This window comes from Stegostoma tigrinum, chromosome 40 (assembly GCF_030684315.1).
Source record: "Stegostoma tigrinum isolate sSteTig4 chromosome 40, sSteTig4.hap1, whole genome shotgun sequence".
In the NCBI taxonomy this organism is placed as follows: Eukaryota; Metazoa; Chordata; class Chondrichthyes; order Orectolobiformes; family Stegostomatidae; genus Stegostoma; species Stegostoma tigrinum.
The window spans coordinates 6257095-6283658 of NC_081393.1; the positions used below are offsets into that span (position 1 = coordinate 6257095).

General features: G+C 46.0%; 1 protein-coding gene across 1 annotated transcript in view; it reads left to right on the forward strand.

Moving 5' to 3' along the window:
* LOC125447911 (anthrax toxin receptor 1-like) overlaps nucleotides 1–26564 on the forward strand; it is a 149793-nt gene that overhangs the window by 113821 nt on the left and 9408 nt on the right. The window contains exons 16-17 of the mRNA XM_048522695.2: nucleotides 1379–1549; nucleotides 8074–8154. Coding sequence (XP_048378652.1) covers nucleotides 1379–1549; nucleotides 8074–8154 — 252 coding nt within the window. The remainder of the gene's footprint in view (nucleotides 1–1378; nucleotides 1550–8073; nucleotides 8155–26564) is intronic.

Consider the following 26564-nt stretch of genomic DNA (forward strand, 5'->3'; position numbering starts at 1 on the left):
ATGACGAGTTAAAGATCAATGCCAAAGGCTCGGCAAAGTCCTCCCTGGCTTCCCAGAGGATTCGAGGATAAATGCCATCCGGCCCAGGGGACTTATCTATCTTCACCCTCTGTAGGATTTCTAATACCTCTTCCTTGTGAACCTCAATCCCACCTAGTCTAGTAGCCTGTATCTCAGTATTCACCTCGACAACATTGTCGTTTTCTAGAGTGAATACTGTTGAAAAATATTCATTTAGCGCTTCCCCTATCTCATCTGACTCCACACACAATTTACCACTACTATCCTTGATTGGCCCTAATCTTACTCTCGTCATTCTTTTATTCCTTAAGTACCTATAGAAAGCTTTAGGGTTTACCCCGATCCTATCCACCAACAACTTCTCATGTCTCCTCCTGGTTCTTCTGAGCTCTCTCTTTAGGTCTTTCCTGGCTACCTTGTAGCCCTCAAACGGCCTAACTGAGCCTTCACATCTCATCCTAAGATAAGCCTTCTTCTTCCTCTTGACCAGAGATTCTACCTCCTTCGTAAACCACGGCTCCCGCACTCTACAGCTTCCTCCGTGCCTGACAGGTACATACTTATCTAGAACACACAGGAGCTTTTCCTTAAATAAGCTCCACACTTCTAATGTGCCCATCCTCTGCAGTTTCCTTCCCCATTCTATGCTCCCTAAATCTTGCCTAATCTCATTGTAATTGCCTTTCCCCCAGCTATAACTCTTGCCCAGTGGTATACACCTATCCCTTTCCATCACTAAAGTAAACATAACAGAATTGTGATCGCTATCACCAAAGTGCTCACCTACCTCCAAATCTAACACCTGGCTGGGCTCATTACCCAGTACCAAATCTAATGTGGCTTCGCCCCTTGTTGGCCTATCTACATACTGTGTCAGGAAGCCTTCCTGCACACTCTGGACAAACTGCAAGAAATAGCAACAACAGCTGATGCTGGAGTCAGAGATAACACATTGTGGAGCTGGTGGAACACAGCAGGCCAGGCAGCATCAGAGGAGCAGGAAAGCTGACATTTTGGGTTAGGACCCTTCTTCAGAAAGATTTTCTGAAGGAGGGTCCTGACCGTAAACGTCAGCTTTCCTGCTCCTCTGATGCTGCCTGGCCTGCTGTGTTCCACCAGCTCCACAATGTGTTATCGCATTCACTGCAAGTTGCGTCTGACACATCTTTTGCGAAACAATTGCCCACTCACCTTGGATTGGCTGCTGGGATCTTCCTTTGCATGCACCATTCCCCAGCCCGCAGGACCGCACACGACCAGCAGCACCTTGCCTCTCAGCCTGTCCCCACAGAGGGGCCCAGCTGAGACCCCAGTCCCGTAGGCAGCTTCTTAATGGCTGGCATTGCCATCTTTTCAGGTCCGTTGGGGAGAGAAGGGATCGACGGAAGAAGGTGCCAAATTGGAAAAGGCCAAAAATGCGAGGGTGAAAATGCCGGAGCAAGAGTATGAGTTCTCTGAGTTGGGGATTCAGAACAACAACAGAGCTCGGCAGATGAATGCCCCCAGGAAGTGGTACTCACCAATCAAGGTAACCTTGCTTCAAATTCACCCCGCGATCTGCTCAGAACAAAGGCACTGGAGTGGGGGCGGGGGTCTATGGCGGGGGGGGGGAGGGTAGGGGTGGAAGAGGAGAGATTCACGTGGAAGAAGTTCAGAACCAAAGATCGATGGTTATCGAAACTGAAGGGAGTTATTTCCAGTCTGTTGCTGCCGTGGTGGGGTGGCAGACAGTTGGAATCCTTTAGTAAAGTAGAGAGTTCTGGAGGAACTCAGCAGGTCTGGCAGGCTGTGTGTAGGGGCGAGAGAGAGAGAGAGAAACACAGTTCCTGTTTACAGTTGGAAGAAGAATTGAAGAAGAGTCAGTGGGCTCAAAATGTTAACTCTGCCTCTCTGCACAGAGGCTGCCAGACCTGCTGAGTTTCTCCAGTACTATCTGATTTTATTCCAGATGTCCAGCATCCACAGTGTTCCAATTTTACATGGAGTCTGTCGTCATATGTCTTGTATGTTCAGGCTCATCAGATAAATTCTATCAGCTTTAAAAGCAAAGTATTACTGACAATATTCAGCCTAAATGTCACAAAGAGGAGAAATTGGAGATGTTGGGGGCTGTTTTCCTTGGAACACAGAAGGCTGAAAGGTTGACATGATTGATGTGGACAAAATTGTGAGGGATAAAGATACAGGGACAGGAGGAACCTGTTTCCCTTGGCAGTGAGTTCAAAAACCAGAGGTCATAGATCCAAGCTAAGTGGCTGAAGGATCAGTGGGGATGTGAGGAAAAGCGTTTTTACTAAAAGGGTGATGGGTGTCTGGAATTCACTGCTTGAGACAGAGACCCTAAACTTGGATCTGCACCATAAGTGCTGGAAGCTGCAGGGCTATGGGCTATGGGCTATGGGCTGTGTGCTCGAAGATGGGATTAGAAAGGGCATCCGGGTATCTGAGAGTTGAAATGGGTAAGTTGGGCCAAATGGCTGCTTTCAATGCTGTATCACTTCAGTGGCCATATGGTTCGAACTGGCCATTGTGTACAGACAGACAGACAGCGTAACAGTGCAGCTGAAGATGATCTTTGGTCAGAACTGAAGGAGGACGGGAAAAATGCCAAAATTTTTTAAAAATTCATTAACAGAATGAGGACATCCTTAATTGTCCAAGGGGAGTTCAGAGTGAACCACATTGCTGTGGGTCTGGAGTCACATGTAGGCCAGACCATGTAAGAACAGTAGTTTCGTTTCCTAAACGACATTAGTGAACCAGGTGGGTTTTTCCAACAATTGACAATGGATTCATGACCATCATTAGATTCTTAGTTCTAAATATTTATTGAATTAAAATTCCACCATGTGTCATGGCAGGATTCGAACTAGGGTCCCCAGAACATTATCTGAGTCTTTGGATTTTAAGCTAGTGGAATCTGTTGCGCAGGTTAGGCATACAGTACAAGGCAGAGTATTCGGCTTTAGATACTGCAGTGGCAATGTGGACACTGTACTGGAACACCTTTTCTTTGGCTAAGATTCCAACAGGAAGCTTGCCTCGACCGACTCTGATTACAACACTATCCAACTGCACCACAGGCTGATCATTCCCTTTCTTAAAGTGACTCAGATTTTGAAGCTCTAATGTCAGCAAAGATGTATCGAAAACAAATCTATTTGTCCCTGACGATTGCCCAACTGTCTTGGCAAGTAAGCAATCAGGACATCTTTGACTGTGTGCCTCAGAGTCCTGGAGGTTTGACCTTTGAGCTGATGGCATGTTGGGCTGGAATTGTTAAATTCCTCAACAGAGATGACTTCCAGCTTTGACTCTGGCAAACGTCTAGTGTTGACTTTGGAAAATAATAATAATCACAAGCTAAAGCCTTGGAAACAAATTGCTGACTGGCATCTGTCAAATTGTTATTGGAAGCTTGGAAGATCAGGAAGAAAAATAAACCCCAAGTGCAGTTCATCAACAGGAGGGAGTTATTTGAGAATTGAAAGTAATTGTTTGAAAGGTACGTTGTGCATAACACTATATTTCATGCAATCTTTGACTTCATTGCTTTCAGTTTTGTTTCCCCTTGCTCACAAATTACCCAGGTGCTGACATTTCGCAAGCACCTCATTTCTAACGTACATGAATCTCAACAGAAACTCTGAGTATCCCATAACTGCACACATACTCCAGCAGTGATCAGTAAATAGTGAACAGGAGGGAGAACAGCTATGGGTGTGTGTTAACTTACACAAATGTACCAGTCTCCTTGTTGAGCAATGGATTTTAAGCTAGTGGAAGCTCGAAGGGCAGAAATGAACAACCGGTAAGTCCTGAGATAGAGTGGAGGCCAGAAGGGAATAAATTACATCAGGTTTCAGGATGCAATGGCCAGGGAGAGTGGTCATAAAATTGAGAACAAATTCCAGGTCCAGGTGAGATCTTGCGAATGGTTGGTTCGCATGTCAGGAAAGGAAGAAGGAAAAAAGGCAAGAACAAAGCACCAAAACAAAGAAAAGATTCAATAAAATAAGGAAATTGTCACACTGACTATCAAATACAGCAGGCAATAGGATGTCAAAAAAGAAGAACCTGGATTATTTTGTCAATGAGTGTGTTTCTCTGTGTGTGTGTGTGTGTGTGTGTGTGTGTGTGAGACAAAGGGGGGGGTTGGGGGGGGGGAGAGAGAATGTTCTCTGTGTAATTTCCATATTACTTGCTGAGATAATTGTATCATCTCTAGCCACAGGAGAGGTTCTAGAAGACCGGAGGTTTGGCTAATGTGGTGCCATTATTGAAGAAAGGTTGTAAGGAAAAGCCAGGGAACTATAGACCGGTGAGCCTAACATTGTTGGTGGGCACATTGTTGGTGCGATTCTGAAGGAAGGATTTATGTGTATTTGGAAAGGCAAGGACTGATTAGGGATAGTCAACATGGCTTTGCGCGTGGGAAATTGTGTCTCACGAACTTGATTGAGTTTTTTGAATAGGTGACCAAGAAGACTGATAAAGGCAAAGTGGTAGATGTTGCCTATACGGAGTTCAGTAAGGTGTCTGACAAGGTTCTGCATGGGAGACTGATTAGTAAGGTTAGATCACATGGAATCCGGGGAAAGCTAGCCAACTGAATACAAAAATCTGCTCGAAGGTTGGAGACAGACAATGGTGGCAGAGGTTGCTTTTCAGACTGGAAGCTTGTGATGCGGTGTGCCAGAGGATTGGTGCTGGGTCCACGGCTTTTCATCATTTATACAAATGATTTGAATGTGACTGTAGGGAATATGGTGAATAAGTGTGCAGATGACACCAAAATAGGTGATGAAGTGGACAGTGAAGAAGATTATCTCAGAATGCAAACGGGACCTTGATTAGATGGTCAACGGAGAGAGGAGTGGCAGGTGGAGTTTATTTCAAATAAATGTGACGTGTTGCATTTAGGTAAGGCAAGCCAGTGCAGGAGTTAGTGGTAGGGCCTTGGGCAGTGACTGAGGGGTGCAAGTGCATTGTTCTTTGAAAGTGGACTCGCAGGTAGACAGGACAGTGAAGAATGTGTTTGGCACGCTTGCCTTCATTGGACAGAACATTAAGTATACGAGCTGGGAGGTCACGTTGTGGCTGTACAGGACATTGGTGAGGCCACTTTTGGAATACTGTGTATAGCTCTGGTCACCCTTCTACAAAAAAGATGTTCTTAAACTTGAGAGGGTACAGAAAAGATTGACAAGGATGTTACTGGGGTTGGAAGGTTTGAGCTATAGCGAGAGGCTGAATAGGCTGGGGCTATTTACCCAGAGTGTCAGAGACTGAGGGGCGACCTTAAAGAGGTTTGTAAAATCATGAGGGGCATGGATAGGGTAAGTAGCCAAGGTCCTTTTCCCGGTGCGGGGCTGGGGGGGGAGTCCAAAACTATAGAGCATAGGCTTGAGGTGAGAGATGACAGGTATAAAAGGGACCTATGGGGTAACTTTTTCATGCAGAGGGCAGTGATTGCATGGAATGAGCTGCCAGAGGAGGTGGTGGAGGCTGGAAGAATTACAGCATTTAAAATGCATTTGGATGCGTACATGAATAGGAACGGTTTAAAAAGATATGGGCCAAATGCTGGCAAATGGGATGAGGTCAGATTGGGATGTCTGGTCAGTGCAGTTGGACTGAAGGGTCTGTTTCTGTGCTATATGACTGTATGACTAGTAAACTAAATGTAGGCTTGGTTTATTTGAACAGATATTGCAGGGATTTCTCATCAGACAGTATTTGTGATGAAATACCAGCAACCGTTGTTCACTCACACACACAGAGCAGAACATGTTGTAAATTAACCTTTGCCATGGTTGAACATTCAGACTTTCTGCATGCTGGTTGTGTGCTGGTTTGTATGTTCTCTCTTCAAGTGATATCACAACAAGAATCTCTTGAGCCTGCAGACCAACCTCCGTGTAACAGGGCCTGCATGCATACATCAACTGGCAAAGATCATGGGAGAGGGAGGAGGATCAAATCTTCCCAAGCTGGGGAACAAAGGCATGCTTGTGGGCCCTTCATTGTTAGCCCAAGGTCGTGGTGGATCCCTCAACTTTCCTGGGCTCACTGCCACATCAGGCAGGACAGTAGTGACAGCACAGGAACTGAGTTTGGACCTGTTTATGGTGAGTTTATGGTGAACTCTTCCCGATTCATTCTCACTGAAGAAAGCCGTAGTCATTCCTGGAAGCGAACTGGGATTGTTCTCGAAGTAGTCCTGTTACATTGGCAGTGGTGGCAGAAGGAAATGCAAGAGCCTCCAGAGCTGCCTTCCAACTCTGGTGCCGTTCAGAACATTGGTCCTATCAAAAACAAGATGCTTCTCCCCTCCCCGCAGCTACCAGGTGCATAAATACCCCTTTCTGTACCTCTGTCACATCATTCCAACAACAGTTTGCTTTTAGCCAACACCCCTGGTATATTCAGGCATCCTGCTTTGCAGAAACAACTATAATCAACATTGGGCAGGTGACTGACAGCTTGGCAAAGGAAGAAAGTTTCAAAGAGAACAGTTTAAGGAACGAAATTCTAGAGCTCAGGTAGCTGATGGAGTGAACACCAACAGTGAAGCATTTAAAACAGGAATGTGGGAACTGTTCGAATTGGAGGAGGGGATTTCCTAGCAGATTGAACACAGAAATGTTGAGTTCCGTGCCACTTGGCAGCATCACCTCAAAGTGACCTGTCAGGATGAGGTCCGGGGCTATTTGTGAATGCTATGCTGCTGTCACCCTTTTACAGAGATGTTCTCACATAGCTGCAGCACATGAGCAGTCCTGTGTTCCCTGTTTATGCTCCAGTCAAATCTCCTTCCACACTTTCAACTTGTTATGGACCAGACCAGACACCCTCAAAATATTTTAAGATATAGCCTGGACCCTAACGTTTTCTTATTTTAAAGGCAGATGTGAAGCGACGGTCCAACTACTCGACATTAAGCAAAATACAATTTATTTAAACACTGTAGCTAAATTACAAAATGAAAGGGGAATGTAGAATAACCTATTGGAAAATTTGGCAGAATAATAGATACAGTAACTATTACTAACGAACTGTTCCAGTACAGTGACACCCCGTAAACACACCCCTTGGCAAAAAGGCGCAAATTCTCACATGCAGTTCTCCAATCCAGGAGGGAAAAACATCAAGAGAAAATTCAGAGAGAGTAGCAGCTAGAAGACATTACTGAAGCTTCCAACCCTTGTCTTCTGCTGAAAACAAAACCTTAAAATTTTTTTAAAATTTAGAAAGCCAGGTGTGAGAGAGCTGGTCCCACCCAGGCTACTTCTATTGTTTCAACATTTAAAAAAAATCCAAGGCCTCACAAGTTGTTTACTTTCTTAGAGACAGCTATGTATCTCTGCCTTACAACCTCACTTCAAAAGAAAGGGACAAAAAACCTGGTCTTCACAGTGAAAAGAGAGTAGTAAGGCAATGGAACGCTTTGCCTGCAACGGTAGTAGATTCTCCAACTTTAGGTACATGTAAGTCGTCATTGGACAAGCATATGGACGTACATGGCATAGTGTAGGTTAGATGGGCTTGAGATTGGTATGACAGGTCAGCACAACATCGAGGGCCGAAGGGCCTGTACTGTGCTGTAATGTTCTATGTTCTATATATGTTCTATAAAATAACCACTTAAAATGACAGCATCGTCACACCTTCAACATGTTCTGCTCTATTTGACCTCATGTGCTTATTGAAATTCCCTTTCAATCTCTCTATACATTTAGCCTCAGATGCTGGTTGAGAGTTCTCTGGGTAAAGAAGAATCTCCCTAAGCATATTTCCTGTTGGATTTGTTAGTGACTCCCTCAAATCTGTGGTCTGCAATCCTTGCCCCACCCACTAGTGGAAATGTCCCTGCCCTCATTCTCGACAAGAGGGGCTGCCCTCTGGAGTTTGACGTGGGAAAGGAGGCTTCTGGTTCCAGCTCCCAGCTTCACTGAGCAGGAGAAAGTTGGAGCAGGCTGGGGGTGGAGCACTGATGGAAACTGCAGGATTTGGAACTGGTTAAGACCATGGTTTTATTTGTTGTTTCAGGGCAAGTTGGATGCACTGTGGGTTCTCCTGCGGAAAGGCTATGACCGGGTTTCCGTGATGAGACCTCAACCTGGAGACAAGGTACAGTATGCCTCTGACCAGTTGCTGAAGCCGGGATGATGCACTTGCCATGCAATTGTGTTCTATCCTTCCAGGGTGCGGGGAGCATGCTATGCTGACTGTCGGCATGTCTGCTTCATGTTACTGATGCTGCTTCTTGGAGGAGGCAGAGAGGACCCAGCCCCATTTACCAACCACCCCTACCACCCTCCTCACCCTCTTTGGTCATAGGCTTTCAAGGGTCAAGTCCACAACTGGACCCTTTCTGGTGCTGTGGTAATGCACAACAAGAGGGCCAATTCTATAAGACCTCCTGTCTGCAGTTGATTGGAGCAGCATGCCCGGGTGGGTCATGAGTAATTCTCAGCGTAGGCCCAGCCAGGGGGTTGGCAAACCTCTCAGTGTGGCTCCATCAATGAGCTCCCGAATTAGGAGGCAGGAAGTGGCTGTGCTATGTCATCAATCATGTGTTTATGTCTGATGGGGGACTGTGGTCAGTGTTATCTGGAGGAAGATAATGATTTGTGTTTCCAAGTTACCCACAGAACAACCAAAAAAAATTTCGCAAAAAAGAGAAACCAGGAAAAAACAGAAACAAAAGGTTCCATGAAAAGTTGTAAATCAAGGGGAGTTGCATAAATTTGAGAATAGTAGAAGCCAAGCAGTCATGTGAGCCCAGTGTTGACTGATGATGTCAATGGAGAGGGAGAACAGCTGGTTCTCATAAGCTCAGCAAAGCTTTGCACACGGAGAAATCATCAGAAACAGCAACCACTCTCGAGGGCTTTGCTCCACAACACAAAGCAATCACTGCCTTCAGTTGCTCTGAAAAAAGAACTGAAACGCATTTTGCAAGTCCAGGCTGAAAATGGAAAATATGAAGTTAGTCAGCGGTTACCGATATAACTTCAGAGAGGATCTGTCTGCTCTATCAGAGCATTTCCTCTCGACAAGCCTCACCCAGGAATCCTCGATCGCTATGTCCTGAGGTGCTGCCTTTCTTCCTTCTGCCTGCTCCAGCTTTCACAGCACTGTGAACTGCAGCAAGGGGAGGTCACTTATACTTTTGTGGTTTTCAAGTTGTGGTTTGTCTGATTTCCAGCCGGGTACCTGTGGGCACTTTGCAGCTTTGATTGAGTCAACCTCAGCTGTGTCAGAGAAATAGAGAAACCTGCTGCAAGGAGTGGACCATTCAGCCCATCAAGCTTGCTGTACCGTTCAGCAAGACTGGGACTCATTCCCTCTACCTCAGTTCCCATTTATTGACTGTCATGCCTTTAATACGTCAAAATATTTGTCTTTTTCTTGAAAATACTCACTGCCCTGCACTCCACTTCCATCTGTTGGAGCAGATTCCACAGGTTTAAAGAGGAGAGGGGTTTGACTTAAAAGGGGCCTGAGGGGCAACTTTTTCACGCTGAGGGTGGTGCATGTAAGGAAGGAGCTGCCAGAGGAAGTGGTGGAGGCTGGTACAATGATAACATTTAAAAGGCATCTGGATGGGTACATGAATAGGAACGGTTTGGAAGTATATGGGCCAAATGCTGGCAAATAGGACTGGATTAATTTAGGATATCTGATTAGCATGGATGAGTTGGACTGAAGGGCCTGTTTCTGGGGTGTATATCTCTATGACTCAATGGCTGACAACCATCTGAGTTTTTTACATCGCCATCTTCTCCCTATATCCTGAGCCTGTGGCTCCTGGTTCACCCCCATTGGGTGGAGGAGGTGGGGTATGATCACCCTCTCTGTGCATCTCGTCTGTCCCATTCCACACTCCTTTTTTCTGCCCCCCCCAACTTTCTCACACTGCTCTTCTACTTCCATTGATTTACTCTTGCCCCCTCCCTTTCCCTCATTACACCCTTCATTTTGTCTCTCCTTGTTCATTCCTCCCCCCAAAAAAATCACATTTCTCTATTAAAAAAAAACCAAAGCCCTGAATCACTGGACCTGAAATGTTAACTCTGTTTTCTCTCTGCAAATGCTGCCGGACCTGCTGAGTTTCTCCAACAATTTCCATTTTTGTTTCACACTTCTCTCTCTCACAGTCCTCTTTCCAATTCACAATGTGTCAGGTCAACAACTGAGATTGAACTGCTATCTTTTACATTCGTATATTACGAGAAAAGCAGCCGTTCCTATGTGGACCCACTGTCTGTCTCCCTGCAGACTGGAAACCACCATTCACAAGTACTCCGTGTTCCCTGTCAATCCACCAACTTGGTTTCTGGGCTGCCGCTGTCCCTTCTTTCCATGGTCTTTAGTTTTGCTGATGAGCCGAGTTGACATGGCTCTTCATCAAGCACAAAACCTTTTCCGTTACAAGGAACCCTTAACAAATCTGCGTGCAGGCTTTTCTTGGCCAATTCACATTTGTCCGAGTGCGTGTGAACTTTGTTTCAAATTATGGTGTCTCAGAGCTCCCCTATCAGTGAATTCAAGTCCCAGGCTTGCGGTCATACGTTTTCCTTTGGAGCCAAGACGTAGCATTTGCAATTCTCCGGCCATGTAGCTCAGATGCCTCCTGTATCCCAGGAGGACTGGTGAATGAGTAACCTAAACTACTACTTTCAGTTCCTCGATATCTTTCATTCAGAGTGATTAGCTGCATGCTCACTCACTCAGACCTCCGCAGTGTCTTCTTTCTCGGACAAAGACCAATACAAAATACTCCCTTCATGTTTCAGCCATTAACACTGGAATGCATCAGAGGATTCAGTGGGAAGTCAGAATCAAAAAAAAAATTGCAAAGGGACTGGTTAGAGTCACACAGTACAGAAAAGTCCCTTTGGCCCATTAAGTCTGCACATACATATCTAAGCTCATCCCAGTTTCCAGCTAATACCCACTTGGCCCACAGCCTCAAATGTTGGGACATTTCAGGTCCTCGTCCACGTACTGTTTTTAAAAGGTTGAGCGGTTTCCCGCGTCAACTACACATCCCTAGCCAGAGCACTCCAGATTCCCACCACTTTCTGGGTGAAAAAGAATTAGGTCAAAACTCCCTTTCAACCTCGTCCCCTTCATCTTAAAACTGTACCTGCTCATTATTGACTCTTCAACCAAGGGGAACAATCCACCTGTCCATGCTCCTCATAACCTTGTACAGCTCTCTCAGGTTCATCACCCCTCACCCACCCACTCCACCCCATTCAGCCTTCTCTGCTGTAAAGAAAAGAAACCTGAGCCTATCCAGCTTCCCCTGTCTATGAAAATGCTGCATCCCAGACACCGTCTTGGCAAATCCCCTCCCCACAAGACAGAGAGGCATTATACCTTTGAAAGATGAGGTACTGTGCCCCGAGCTTCATTGGAACAACCCAAACAGGGGTGAGAACAGAGAGGGCCGAGTGGCCAAGGCAGCAGAAGAACCCAGTGCCATGTAATGAGAAGCTTAGATTGGAAATAGTACCAGAAGGAACTTCTAGTGTTAGTCCCAAGGAAAACCTGCCCTAAGCTCTTGAAGAATCGAAACACAAAATCTTCCGTGGAACGATTGCATTTGACTCAAATTTGTATCCCCAGCAACCCCCCACCCCATGCAAGATCCAAGCTTGCTGTTTGTTTTTATCCTTGCAGACAGTGACGTTGAATCTGAATTTCTGAGTGATGTCTGGGAATGATTGCATGGCAAGATTGCAGACTGAACTTTTTGTTGTATCAGACAAAAAGTCTATAGGTTAAGCCACAGCAAATTTTCTCCATTTAACATGCAAATGGTCAGAAATCCCCTGCAACAGTGAAGGCAACCTTCTGTCTTGCTACAGCTACCTGAAGCTTCCAATCTTGTTTACAGCCTCACAAGCCTGGTGTCTTCAATGCAAATGTGAACATGCACAGTGGACTAGGCAAGCTGGCTGCTTCTCCGTCTGTGTGTATCGGGTTCTTGCAGATTGACCTGGCTGTGAAGTGTGGAAATATCGTCAGAGAAACCTTTTAACCTTGACACCATTCAGGACAAGCAGCCCACTTCATTGGCACCACATCCATAAATATCCACTTCACCACCAACATTCAGTACACATGCTGCTTCTGTCTACAGAAAGTCACCAAACATCCTTCGACAGCACTTTCCAACCCTTGACCACTTGCATCTAAAAGGACAAGACCAGCAGATACATGAAAACGCCACCCTCTGCAAGTTCTCCTCCAGGCCACTCACTATTCTGACTTGAAAGAAATATCACCATTCCTTCACAGTCACTGGATCAAAAATCCTAGAATTCCCTCCCTAATGGCACTGGATCTACCGAGAGCATGTGAACTACAGCAGTTCATGAGGCAGCTCACCATCACTTTCTCAAGGAGCAAGAAAGGATGGGCCATAAATATTGACGGAGGCTGTGATGCCTACATCCCACAAGTGAATAAAGAGAGAGAGAGTCAGGCTCCCACATGTAGAAGTCTTTGACTTCTGTAACACAAACAGGAAATGTTAGAGAAATCGTCCGAATGAGACAGTTGAGCAATTGTTGACTCTGAAGAGTTTTTGAAGGGATGGAGGTGGCGTGACAGGGTCTGTTGTTGACGGTTAGCGGTGGAGGCAGTGTTCTTTCTGGCTCAAATTAACAGGAGCAGCAGATTCTTGTTGCTGTTGTCATGGCGACATAAAGGTTGCTTGCCAAAGTGAAGTAAGGCTGGATTTTGGCAGCTTTGCACCCCCCCCCCTCCCCCAGCACCATCAGCAAGGGGACACAAGCAGCAAAGAGAGGGGTGTCTGGCCTGGATTGCGTAACATCCATCCAAATGGAATTGTTTTCACTGAAAGAATTTGGGGATTATCATAATGCTCACCGAGACTCAAACTTGTTAAACTATTTGGAACGCAGTGCTGGAAGGCAGAATTATTTTGCGAGGCCACATTTAAAAAGTTATTGAGGCTGCAGTGCAGAATTTCTCCTCTGCTCCCTACCCCCTCTTCCCGTCGTCATTAACCCCAAGGTAGTTTAATTTCCTTTTGTAACTTTCATTGCCTTGCACATGGCAGGCAAATTCTGCAGCACTGTGCCAGATTTATTGCCGTTGCTGACTGATTTATTGTAATACCTCGTGGTTTGAATCCTGGCTGACTATGAGAAGCTTGGCTACCACATTTGTGAAGAGCAAAGGTGGTACCTCATTTCATGTGTGTGTGTGTGTATGAGAGAGAGAGAGAGAGAGAGAGAGAGAGAGTGTGCATGAGATTCTTGCACGTGAGCAGACTGACTGACCCACTTTAAGGCTGAGAATGAGGAGAGATTTCTTCTCTGAGAGGGTCGAGTCTCTTTGGAGCTCCTTGCCCCAGAGAGCTGTGGAAGCAGAGTCCTTCAGTATACTTAAGGTTGAGATAGGTAGGTTCTTCAATCAGGGAAACAAGGCCTGGGGGAAAATGCAGCAAAGCGAGTATGAAGAATACAGGATCAGCCATGATCCTATTGAATGGCAGAGCAGGCTTGAGCAGCCAAATTATCTATTCCCAGTCCTGTTTCTAATGGTGTGAAAAGCTGCATGATAAACTACCAATGAAACCGTTCTCCCTCTGCTGCTACTTCCCTCAGCTCCAAGGAGTCCCTTGAACTGCTCAGCCTATCCTCACACCCACCTTGTTTCAGCCTCAGAATACAGTACCCAGTCCTGGTCTCCTTAGGCAATGGGAAATTGGATGGCTTTCAACTGACAACACCTTCATTTGCCAGATGGCTTCAGCCTCAGGGTTCAAAGTGTCAAACACAGCCACTTCAGGGTAGCATCAACTTAGAAGTGGAGCTCTGAGAATGGGTTAAAGAGAGAGCTTTTCAGCTTTGCATGATCCAGGACAAAGCACCTTCCACATCCACCCTCTCCACCACTGATGCTGATTTGCAGCAGTGTGTACCATCGACAAGGTGCCTTGACACAACTCACGTTGGTACGTTTGAATCAGCCAGTGTAGAAATTTGGAACAATTCTGTGGCACTTAGCGTAGAGAAATTAAATGGAATTGGAAAATCCATTGCAGAGGGGCCCATTGTGGATGTATATTGCTTTGTGGACTGAACAGTCTTTCTTGTTGGAGTGTTGTACAGAGACTGGTTATGGTGGGGCTGGGGGTTATTGATACACGACCTTTGATCAAAAAGGCACATGGGAAAAGGAGGGCAGCAAAGGGGAGACTGACCACAATAATTCCCACATCCCATCAGTCAGAAAACCATAGCCAGTCACCGAGGCTACATAATTTCTTCCCAGAACGGTACTGCACTCAATGCAGGAATCACAGAGAAAGAGGGGAACGAGTTGCTGGGAACTGTTCATATCTGCGCTACATGAAATGATTGGCATCTCCAACCGTCTCTGACTGATTTCTCAAACACACCAGTTACAGACTGCCAATATTTCCCAATCAACCTCATTTGGAGATAAGACGGTCACAAAAAGGGGGTGAATTTAGCCCATCGTGCCTGCTCTGCCATTCCATCACACTGATATGTTTCTCAATCCTGTTTTCCTGCCTTCTCCACATAACCCTTGATCCCCTTACTAATCAGGATCTATCTGTCATAAACACACTCAATGACTTGGCCTCCACAGTCCTCTGTAGCAATTAGTTCCACAGATTGACCACATTTTGGCTGGAGAAGTTCCTCATCTTAGTTCTGAAGGGTCATCACTTCACTGAGGCTGAGCTCTCAGTCCTGACTTTGTTAGTGAAAACATCTTTTCCGCATCCGCTGTATCCAGGACTGCCAGTGCTCTCCAAGTTTCACTCAGAACTCCCTCATTCTTTGAGGCTGCAGAAGGTAGAGACCCAGGCTCCTCAAACATTCCTCATTTAAACAAACCCTTCATCCCTGGGATTATTGTTGTAAGCATCTTCTAGACCCCTCCAATGCCAGTATATCCTCCCTTAGATTTGGGGCCCAAAACATTCCTAGTGCAGTCTGACCACATCCTTACACAGCCTTAGCAGTACATCTCTGCTCTTGCATGCTAGTCCTCTTGATGGTATTATACGCTTCTGGAGCAAGTGGGACTGGAACCCAAGACTCAGGTGTAGGGATGTCACCATTGCACTACAAGAGCAGTCCAGATAAGACAGAAGAGCTTGGCTGCTGCTTCCAATTAGTTTTGTTCACTTTGTAGGACCCCACGGCATTAATTGTTGGACCTTCCTTCACATCAGAAATCTCCACTGCAACTGCATTCCCAAAGTGCATCACTCTGAGCCAATTTCAGTTTTATGGACAAGTAGTGCCATGAATTGGCATCTACTCCAGTGGGATTTCTGGAATCCCCTTCCACTTGCATTCTTATGGAAAAGCCAGAGCCCAAAATATACACTCCTGCTTTTCCACTTTCTCTCCACAGATGCTTCCAGCCTTCAATCTCTCCCTCCAGCAGTTGCTGTTCTTATTTCAACTTTCCCTCCTACATCCACACCATTGTCTTTCTGGAGTGTGTTTGTCTGGTATAGGAACCTCTCTGTGCACTACGAGTAGTGTTCCTCTCTGTGTGCAGCATAGGATACAAAATCAGGTCTAAGATTAATATCTCAAACAAAAAAAGCCCTACCATCAAAACCAGAAAGGGTTAGTTTTGAGCCAGGTTTGGTTGTATCTTTTTCAAGCAGGTTCTTACCAAAGGCAAGATTCACCTTTCATAATAAAAAGTGTGAAGCTGGATGAACACAGCAGGCCAAGCAGCATCTCAGGAGCACAAAAGCTTTTGTGCTCCTGAGATGCTGCTTGGCCTGCTGTGTTCATCCAGCTCCACACTTTGTTATCTTGGATTCTCCAGCATCTGCAGTTCCCATTATCTCTGACACAAGATTCACCCTTGACTTCTACTTGTTCTAAAGCACTGCTTGGACTCATTTTAACTGTAGTGGAGCAAGATGTTTACAACTCCTTCACATTCTTAGTGCCTCAGCCTTCCTCTGCAGTTCAGGAATTTCAATTGTAAGTTTCTACTGCTTATAGATCCCTTCATGTTAAGTTACTAATCATCCATTCATCAAAGCAGGAATCAATCTACCCTCCATAAGTATTCATCCAGATTTCATAGGGCCAACCAAATTTTAGTCTGCTCTTTCACATCCCTCTCAACCAGCCTGCTTTCATCCTCACCCCCCCACCATTATTTGCAATTAACTTGTTCCCAGATCTTACAGCCTAACTGAGGCTTAAACCAAGCTTCCTACCTCCAATACAAGGACACCCTACAAAGCCCTAGCCCTCAGTTCTTTATTTAATTTAAATACCCATCACAGAATCACCCTATCAGAAACCAGCTCTTTAATAATTTTTGAAGAGTTACATGTGTTCTCCCTCACCCTCCATTATCTCGAGAGCATTTCTTGATTCATTCTTAAAGGGGCCACCTTTTACAGTGCTGTCAGTTCACACCCTGATGTCAAGAAGCCACCACAATTCTGCACCCCCCCCCTCCCCATGCCATGTTAACATCATGAGAGACTGTCATACATAGGATTGAATGTGATAACAGAGGAATCAGTCTTGACGGCTAAAGGGTAGGAAAGTATACATGAGGAATGTGGGAGCAGCCTTGAACCTATTGAATGTTGGAGCAGGCTCGAGGGGCCGAACAGCCTACTCATGTTCCTATTTGTCATGGACTTCTGAACTCATGGTCTTATATACCCATGGATAGATTCCTTCTCAACTAAGTAGTTTTGTTGAATCCTTGCTCCTCTAAGGAGCAGCAATGCTTACATCTGCTGTTACAACATTTTAGCCCTCTCTGCACAGTCCTTGTGTCACAGAATGCAAGGTCTGCGGGCACAGGTAAAGCAAAATTTCAATGCAAACCATGCTGTGCAACAGTTGATTAGATATTCCAAAACTTGGTCCAGGAGGCAGATTTCAAGAGGATCAATGGAATTCTTTACCACAGAGGGTCATTATGGATACCCAATGCAGGGATAGACAGATTTTTAATCAGGAAGGGAATCAAGGGGTGTGGAGAAAGGGCAGAAAAATAGCTCTGAGGATCAGCAGGTCAGCCATGACCTTATTGAATGGTGAAGCAGACTTGATGGGCTGAATAGCCATCTTGCTTCTGCTTCTACATCTTACAGTCTTAAGTCATACCTGAAAAGAGAAGATCTCCCATACACAGGAAGTGACATTAGTGAATGCTCCTGGTGGTGAGAACAAAGGTCAGCCACCCTGGGACCCATCCTTGGGACAAGAGCATCACAAATCATGGTGTTCTTGCCCTGAGATACACGGGAATGTCATGCAAGCCCTTGGCAATGACAGCTATTTTGATCGACCTGCTCAGGTACATGTTTGAGAGGGAGGTTGAAAGTGGATCTGGGTCCAGAGAGTACAGAGCCTGTGGAATTTTCTGCCACAGAAAGTGGCTGAAGGCAAAACATTGAATGTTTTCAAGAAGGAGCTAGATATAGTTCTCAGGGCTAAAGGAATCAAAGATGTTTGGTCTCATTGTCTGAGGAAAGATGTTCTGGTAATGCGGGGAATGCAGTGAAGGTTTAACCATGCTGACTCCTGGGATGACAGGACTGACATACGAACAGAAGCATACTGTATTGACTTAGAAGAATGAGGGGGGATATCTCATAGAAAGCTATAAAAATTCGGTCAGAAGTCAGGGCACCATCACCAGCCAGTAGGAACATTAGATCCCCTCAGGGATACTCAGACTGGAGGCCCTCCTGGGTGACCAAGCTCCGAGGAGGGAAGTTGCTTTGGGAGCCTGGTGCCCCCTGCTTGGCAAAGCTGCTGTGGAGTGACCTGTGCCCAGACACCTCGGCAGAGTGGCTCCCACCATTGGGAGGTCTTTTCTAGCCATAAGATTCAGAGGCTTCTGAGCAGGTTGGTCATGCTTACTCCATGCTTGGAGGTGCCAGGAGTAGGTTGTCCAAATAACCCCTGCCAACACGCTGTCCAGTGGCTTTCAGTCCATCTGTCCATGGTGCGCTGTCACCCAATGGACAGGCACCCAGACAGTGGGCACTTGCCCAGGGGACACTCAACACACTTACCCTTGTGATCAAATACAAAATGAGGCTAGTTGCAAGGAGTGAGCTACCACAGAGTAGGCCCTAAGCACACCTAATGGTCATTGAGATGCTGCTGAGTGAGCCACTGCAGCATCACTGGGGGAATAGCCAAGGTCTTTTCCCCTGGGTAGCGGAGGGCATAAGAGGGAAAAACTTAAAAGGGACCTGCGGGGTAACTTTTTCACGCAGAGGGTGGTGCCTGTATGGAATGAGATGCCAAGTAGCTGGTGGAGGTTGGTCAATTGACAACGTTTAAAAGACATCCGGATGGGTGTATGAATAGGAAAAGTTTAGAGGGATATGGACCAAATGCTGGCAAATGGGACTTGATTCATTTAGGATATCTGGTCAGCATGGACCAGTTGGACGGAACGGTCTATTTCCGTACTTACACCTCTTTGAGTCTGTGCTCCATCCCTTTGACGATTGAAACCTTTATTCACCACTGTCACAGCCTCAGCACCAATGTTACATCCCTAGGCCTCTTCTCCGCTGTTTCATATCCCCCTTCCCCCGGTAGGCCCCCACAAAAGATGAAACAAAAATGAAGGATTAGGGAGTGAGGACTGATCCTTTCACCTGGCCCTTCGCCAAAGCAGGTGGCAGGCAGAGCTTTTTATGGACAGGTGGGATTCTCTGTCAGTCCATGAAAGTTGCCGCAGTCAAATGTGACTGGCTGCATTTCCCTGGAATTTATTTATTTTTGTATTGTATAATTTGAACCCCGTGTCCCCAGGAAGCGTCCTGGCCCTTTGCATTATGAATGCGTTGATATTAGCACCGCACCACGATCTTCACTCCTATCCCAGATGAACTGGTTAATTAATTAATGTTAGCCACCACTCGGTTGGCAGGGGGGGGGGGGGGTTCCTCCCATCTCCCTGTTTCTTTGTTCATTGAAAATGTTAATTGGATAAGGCCCATGGGGCAGTGCTTTGAAGAAGTGGCCAATTTGAATGCAGAGACAGGAAAGGGGTTATTGGCCAAGCACAGAGAGAGAACACAGGCTGCCTGCCTTTAATAGAGTCCATCTGGAACACATTAGTTGGTGTGGATTTGCTGTTTGATGTTGTAAGGAATCAACACCTTTGGATTCCCAAATTGTTAAAGGGACCTCTCCCTCTGCAACCAGCTTCAGAGGCGAAGGCGTAAGAGCCCAGGTGTTGTCCTCTACAAGAGCTGCAAATGGTCTACAGCATCCCATTGAGATTTCTGACTGAAATGTGCCCATCACCTTCAACCGCTCAGTGGAATGCACCATTCAGCCTTAATAGCAAGACATTGCTCTGTCAGTGTTAGCCAGGCTCCAGGGTAGGAACTGAAGGTTGGATACTGGGGCCTGAAAGAGGTGTCGCCAAACCAGGTTGGACTTCCCTTAAAGTTGAGAGCAACTCACCAAATCTCACAGAAGCCCTACAGTGCAGAAAGAGGCCATTTGGCCCATCAAGTCCACACTGAACCTCCAAACAACTGCCCACCCAGACCTTGTCTGCGTTCACTGAACACGGGGATGAGCTTGTCACTGGACACTGACGGGGAAATTGACCACCTCCTTGTACTGACCCGGGGGAAAACTTTGGACCTGGCTGACACGGTGGCCTATTGTCATGGCATCCTTTGCTAGTCCTGGGGTGGGGGTAGAGGACCACAATGCACCACTTTCTAATGTCAGGAATCTGGAAAGGCCAGCCATGGCCTCTTAAAGGTGGTGCCACAGGGATACTTGTCCACTCTGGCATATTCCAGCAGTGTCCAGCCATCCCAGGAATGGTGTGTGGTAAGCTGGGGTGAGCAGGACGCCCTTGGGGCTGGCAAGGGTTTGGCAAAGATGTGGCAGGGTCCTGTGGTGAAAATCTCTCTGAGACACTCGATCCACTGAAGCAAAAAAAAAACCTCCACAAGACGTAGCCTCTAGACTTCCTAGAGATTCTAGATTCAAGATGTTCCCAAGGCTGGGATAAACGCTCAGGTTAGGCTTCCAATAAAGAGTGAAGGTGAGCGGTGATGGTGGAATGGTGGAGCACAACCACACAACGAGAAAACCCCATTGACACTCTTCAGATATCTCAAGTAGATCGTTGCCTTTGCGTGCTAGAGAAATGGAGTTTCATGGCCTCAGTAGTGCATAACCTCTTTGTTTCTCATTGTCCTCATGTTACTTCCAAACGTATAAAGCCAACCACCTGACCATTTTCCCATCTCATACTCGGTGCCTTTGCCAAGCATCTTAGATCAGTGTCTGCTGGCACATGGTCCCTTTGCCAGGGGTTGCATTTTCTCCCTGCCTACTGTGCCTGCTTCCCCTTGTGATTTTGAACACCTCCGTCAGACCTCCTCTCATCTTTCTCTTCCCCCAAGGAGAGCAGCTCCGTCTTTGCCAATGTATTGTGATCAGTCAAGCCTCTCATCCCTGGAACCATTCTTGCCACTTTTAGAGTCATACAGCATGAAAACAGGCCCTTTGGCCCACTATGTCTATGCTGACCAACAAACACCAAATTGTAGTCATCCCATTTACTCACACTTAGTCCATAGTCTGCTGTGCCCTGGCCATTATAAGTGCTTGTCCAGATGCTTCTTCAATGTTGGGAGAGCACCTGCCTCCACCACCCTCTCAGGGAGCAGGTCCATATATGCTCTTCTCTGTGTCCTCACTTTGCAATATCTCTGAAGTGCGCTGTCCCACTTTAGACACAGTTCTCCTACTGAGCCTGATCCAGTGTGGTGGACATGTTCATCACAACTTCCTTACTGTTGCACCCTGCTTTGTGCCTTCAAGATTACCTTGCTATTGGTGTAGGAAGCTTAGCCTCTGTCAACCATTGCTCTCTGCCATGCAATCTCCAAGAAAACTATTTAACTCATGTTATAAGACTTGCTCTGCTCTGGTGTCGGACTGTTTTACAATGACCAGCCAATGACACCCTACCGGGAATAGTGCACTTATTCTGCTGCCCCACTCGAACTGAAGCATCTTTTGTTCAAATTAACGTTGGGTTTGAAAACAAAAGACTTGCATACATATCGCACCCTACTTGACCACAGGACACCCCAGAGTTTTTGAAGTGTAGCCACTCTTATAGTGCAGGGAGAAGGTTCAGTAAGCTGGACGGCTGGTTTGTGATACAGACTGATGCTAATAGTCGGAACTGCCAATGCTGGAGAATCCGAGAGAACAAGGTGTAGAGGCCAGGCAGCATCAGAGGAGCTGGAAAGCTGACGTTTCGGGCCTAGACCCTTCTTCACTATGGTGATTTTATCGGTGAGGATTTAGTCTAGAACCGAGTTTGAGATGATTAAAGTTATTGAAGTTAGGAAAATTAAAATTCTCCTCTTCCATTGGCAACATGTCTTTCACACGTGGGGAGGAAAGATTCCACAAACGCCAACATAATCCACACCAGATGTTGTCCCTTAGTGAAGAAATGTTTGTCCAGACACAAAAGATCCCTGAGGAAGACAAAAGCAAGATAGCACGGCTGCTGGGAAATAGTAAAAAGTGAAAACAGAAGATGTTAGAAATACTTAGTAGGTCAGACAGTGTCTATGTAGAGAGAAATCTGGAATAAATTTTTCAGGTCTGTATTCATTCACTGACCTGAGACATGGACCCTGTTTATCTTCCTGCACAACTGCTGTCTGACCAGGGGTGACTACTGTTACCCCTTTTCTGGGTAGTGTCACCTGAAAGTGTCGACAGTCCTTCAGTTTGAGAAGCTGACCCTGGCATCGCTGACAGTACAGCACTCTGACAGCACAGCTGTTGAGTTACGGACTTGAACAGAGAGACTGGAGATTGCCCCCCGACAAACTTCGTTGCCAGTATTGACCAGACGACATCACAGAAATGCAACCTTTTTAAAAATGACATTTGTAGTGTGTGCACAAAGATGTTTGCTGCAGATTTTGAGCAGCTGTTGTTGCATTCAAGTTTTTTAATTGGATTGCTGTCTCTTGCCTTAGCAATGGGTCTTGAGTCCTTTAATGACACTCTGAGATCTTGGCTACGAATGTGACTCTGATTCCTCCCCACTTGCCATTGCAGTCACTACATTTCTCATGAGTAGATGAATGTCAGAGTTTTAAGAGCCTTTCCATTAACCAGATAGAGAACTGATGGCACTTAATTATCCCAGGATCAAGTCAGATCCCAGCTGGAATCCTGTGAACTGTTCTGGGGTCCCTTTGCTGAGGAAAGATAGACTGGCATTGGAGGCAGTTCGGAGAAGGTTCCCTTGGCTGATCCCAGATATGGAGGGACTGTCTTATAAGGGAAGAAATATTTCTTAATAGGGAGAGAAGTAAGGGGATTAAGAATGATGAGCCCAGGAAAAGGATATCATGCAGCTGTCAGAAAACACACGGGCAGTATGTGCATTTTTTTGCTGCTGAACACTGAATATTTTGGACAGAGTGTGGGTAGAAAGTTTGTATATTTGCCAAACTAAACAGTGTTGTTACGTAAGTTCTCTGGTTGACATCTGGTTTTATCCTTTGAGAGGTAAAGTGCACAGCTTTGAATGATGGGTCCTAACTCGAAAACGTTTTACTTCTTTCAAATGTTGTACTCCCCAAATGTCTCCCCTTTCAACAGTCAAAGTGTTACTCCTGGAATGAGAGGGTTGACCCAGTCCGTCACATTTTCAAACGCATGACGTGTGTCCTTGCTTCACCCAGCCTTGGAGATGCAGGATTGAGGCAGGGAGCACTCCCACAGAACAGATGGCTGAGATTAGCAAGCTCTTCCCCTCAGGGAAATGTGGAGGTCGCTTAAGACAAGGTCAGCGGTGGGTGTTTCGCTGGAAGGGCTTGCAGCTGCTGGCCTTCCTGCTTGTAGCTAATTCTGCCTGGACAAGAGCGTGAGAAGGTGAGGAAGGGTGTGGGAAAGTGTGAGGGAAGCTGCAGTGAAGACAAGAGAACAGATCGATTCAGAGACCAGCCTCCAAGGAGGCGGACGGTTGACTGGGTAACAGCTGAACTTAAGAATGAAAGTTCAAGAGAATTAAGGAGGGATCTTCCAGATGACCAAGGGAAAGGCAGTAATGCGGGATACTTTACAGACAACAGAGCTAAAGATGGAGATGAGAAAGATGCAGAATCCAGCTCAGATCATAAGCACAATGACAATAAATTGCATAATATAGGAGCAAATAAATGCTGATGCTGGAATCTGACCTGAGAACAACAAATGCTGGAAATCGCAGCGGGTCAGGCAGCATCCGTGGAAAGGGAGCAAGCTAAAATTTCAAGTCTCGATGGCCCTTCACCCGATCTGGTGATGAACAGCCATGAGACTTGTTAGCTTGCTGTCTCTCCATGGATGCTGCTTGACCCGCTGCGATTTCCAGCATTTGTTCTCGTTCAAGAAATGGCGTCAACCTCATTGAAGCAAATCCGTGGAAATCCTCAAAAATTATCACCTCACGTCTAGTTGGATTTTAACAACAAATGATTTTGTTTTTATCTCCTTTCATTCTCAAAAGATGCTAATCGCTTCCCACTTTCTGTCAATTAACATCTTTCCAATGCTCATGGTCTATCGCTTTGACTTGATCTGCAGCAGTAATCAGTTCAGATCAGGGGAGGTGGTATTGTGGGAAATGGAAAATGTCACTAGAGTAATACTCCAGAACCCCAGCTAACGCTCGGGGGACATGAGACATTGCAGATGGCGATATTTGAATCCAATAAATCCTGAAATAGAGTAGGTCTAATCTGGAGCACTGAAAAAAAATCCATCAGGTTCACTGAAACCCTTTAGGGAAGGAGATCTGCTGTCCTTACCTGGTCTGCCCTAGATGTGACTCCAAACCACACACCTCTTTGATTGACTCCTGTAAGCCCTCTGGGCAACCAGGGATGGTCAATAGATACTGACGCAGCCAGCACCACCCACATCTTATGAATGAGTTTCTAAAGACAATGAGATTTTGAGCTTGATCATTTATCAGAGTTCATCCCGGTTCACCGCTAATTGTTTCTGTGGATTCAGGTTTCTATCAGGTTAAGAATTTTAGAAGCCCTCACGCTCAGTGTGACATTTCAGGCATTCCCCTCTTGAAAGAGATTTCACTTCTCCTGCAGGAATCCATTTTTGTTGTGTATGATTCTGAGGTTTGCAACTTTTCTAAAATCCTGAATGTCTGTCTTGATCCTCCAAAGCATTGACTGGCAGATAATCTTCTGTTTGCTGAAAAGAGACTGCAGTTCTTACTGGCCCCAGAGGTCACACTCCTACTCAAAGGCTTTGTCCTGGGATTGTTCTGAAAATTACAAGCACAGGAACAGTCCCTTCAGCCCTCCAAGCCTGCACCGAACCAGATCCTCTATCTAAACCTGTCACCTATTTTCCAAGTATCTGTATCCCTCTGCTCCCTGCTCATTCATATATTTGTCTAGACACATCTTAAATGATGCTCTCGTTACCACCTCCGCTGGCAACACGTTCCAGATACCCACCACCCTCCGCATAAAGAACTTTCCACGCATATCTCCCTTAAACTTTTCCCCTCTCACCTTGAAATCATGACCCCTAGTAATTGAGCCCCTGACCCTGGGAAAAAGCTTCTTGTTATCCACCCTGTCTATACCTCTCATGATTTTGTAGACCTCAACCAGGTCTCCGCTCAATCTCCATCTTTCTAATGTAAGTTATCCTAATCTACTCAACCTCTCACAGAGTTAGTGCCCTCCACGCCAGGCAACATCCTGGTGAGCCTCCTCTACGCCCTCTCCAAAGCATCCACGTCCTTTTGGTAATATGGCGACCAGAACTGTATGCAGTATTCCAAATGTGGTCAAATGAAAGTCCTATGCAACTGTAACATGACCTGCCATATCTTGTACTCAATACCCCATTTGATGAATGAAAGCATGCCGTATGCCTTCTTGAACACTCTATTGACCTGCGTTACCACCTTCAGGGTTCAATGGACCTGAACGCCCAGATCTCTCTATGCATCAACTTTCCCAGGTCTTTTCCATTTACTGTATAGTTCACTCTTGAATTGGATCTTACAAAATGCATCACCTCGTGTTTGCCTACATTGAACTCCATCTGCCAATTCTCCGCTATCTATCTATATACTGCTGTATTCTCCGACAGTCCCCTAAACTATCTGCTAATCCACTCATCTTCAACTTGTCATCTGCAAACTTGCTAATCAGACCATCTATACCTTCCTCCAGATCATTTATGTATATCACAAACAACAGTGGTCCCAACACGGATCCCTGTGGAACACCACTGGTCACAGTTCTCCATTTTGAGAATTTCCCTTCTACTACATCTCTCTGTCTCCTGTTGCCCAGTCAGGAGGGCTGGTGTCACAAAGACCCTTTGTCACACAATGACGAATTGACTTGTGGTGCCTGAAGGAGTCACCGTGTTTTCACCTCTTCTAAGAGGCTGGAAGAAGAAATGCTGAGCAGAGGTGGATCTGATGACTTCAGGAATTCCACTTGATGCTGGGATGTTGAAGACATGACTTTGCCTCCAGTGACTGCTTGGAGGTCTTGGAGATTCCCTCCTCAGCCATTCCTTCTTCATCCTTCAGAAGTCACCTCTTTATGAAATCGCCTTGAAGCAAGGAGTCAACGATAGCAGGTATATTATCAACTTTCAGTGCTGCATTCAGCGTTGCTATGATCACCAAGTGCCTGCCTGATATCAAGACCCTGATGAATTCCTGGCACTGAAAAAGAAGCCATAGCTCTGAGTCGCAAACAGCAGCAGCCTTCTGTGGGAACAAACAAACTCTCAATCATTGCCTGAGGCACTGATTGAGAGTTTTGGGCTGTTCGCACAGCCTAACAAGGGCTGCTGCAACTCAACCATCTTGTGGTCTCCTCTGCATCTCTCTTTGTCACAGCCCTTCATGCTTGGGCTTGACATTTCATTGCTGACCTGCGAGACTTATTCTGAATGTTACAGTTCGTCTTCCTCTTGATACAAATGTCCTGCATGGTCCGCAGCTCCCCATCAAGATCCCTGAGCTTTACACGCTCTGGATAATAAGATTGTTATAATCTCTTCAATATTCCTTGCCATCTAGTTTTTGCACTCAACTTCCCAGTCTTACATCGGCACAGAACTTCTACAGCACAGTTTAGATTCGTCCTTATTCTCCATGTCTTGGCTGAGCCATCATCGCTTCCTGTCTCATGGAATCATAGAATCCCTACAGTGTGGAAAGAGGCATTTCATCCCATTTAGTCCTCACTGATCCTCCGAACAGCATCCCACCCAGACCCCCACTCTATCCCTATAACCTTACATTTAGTATGACTAACCTACATATCCTTGGACAATATGGATAATTTAGCATGACCAATCCACCTGACCGCATATCCTTGGACTGTGGGAAGAAACCAGAGCACCCGGAGGAAACCCACGCAGACACAGGGAGAATGTGCAAACTCC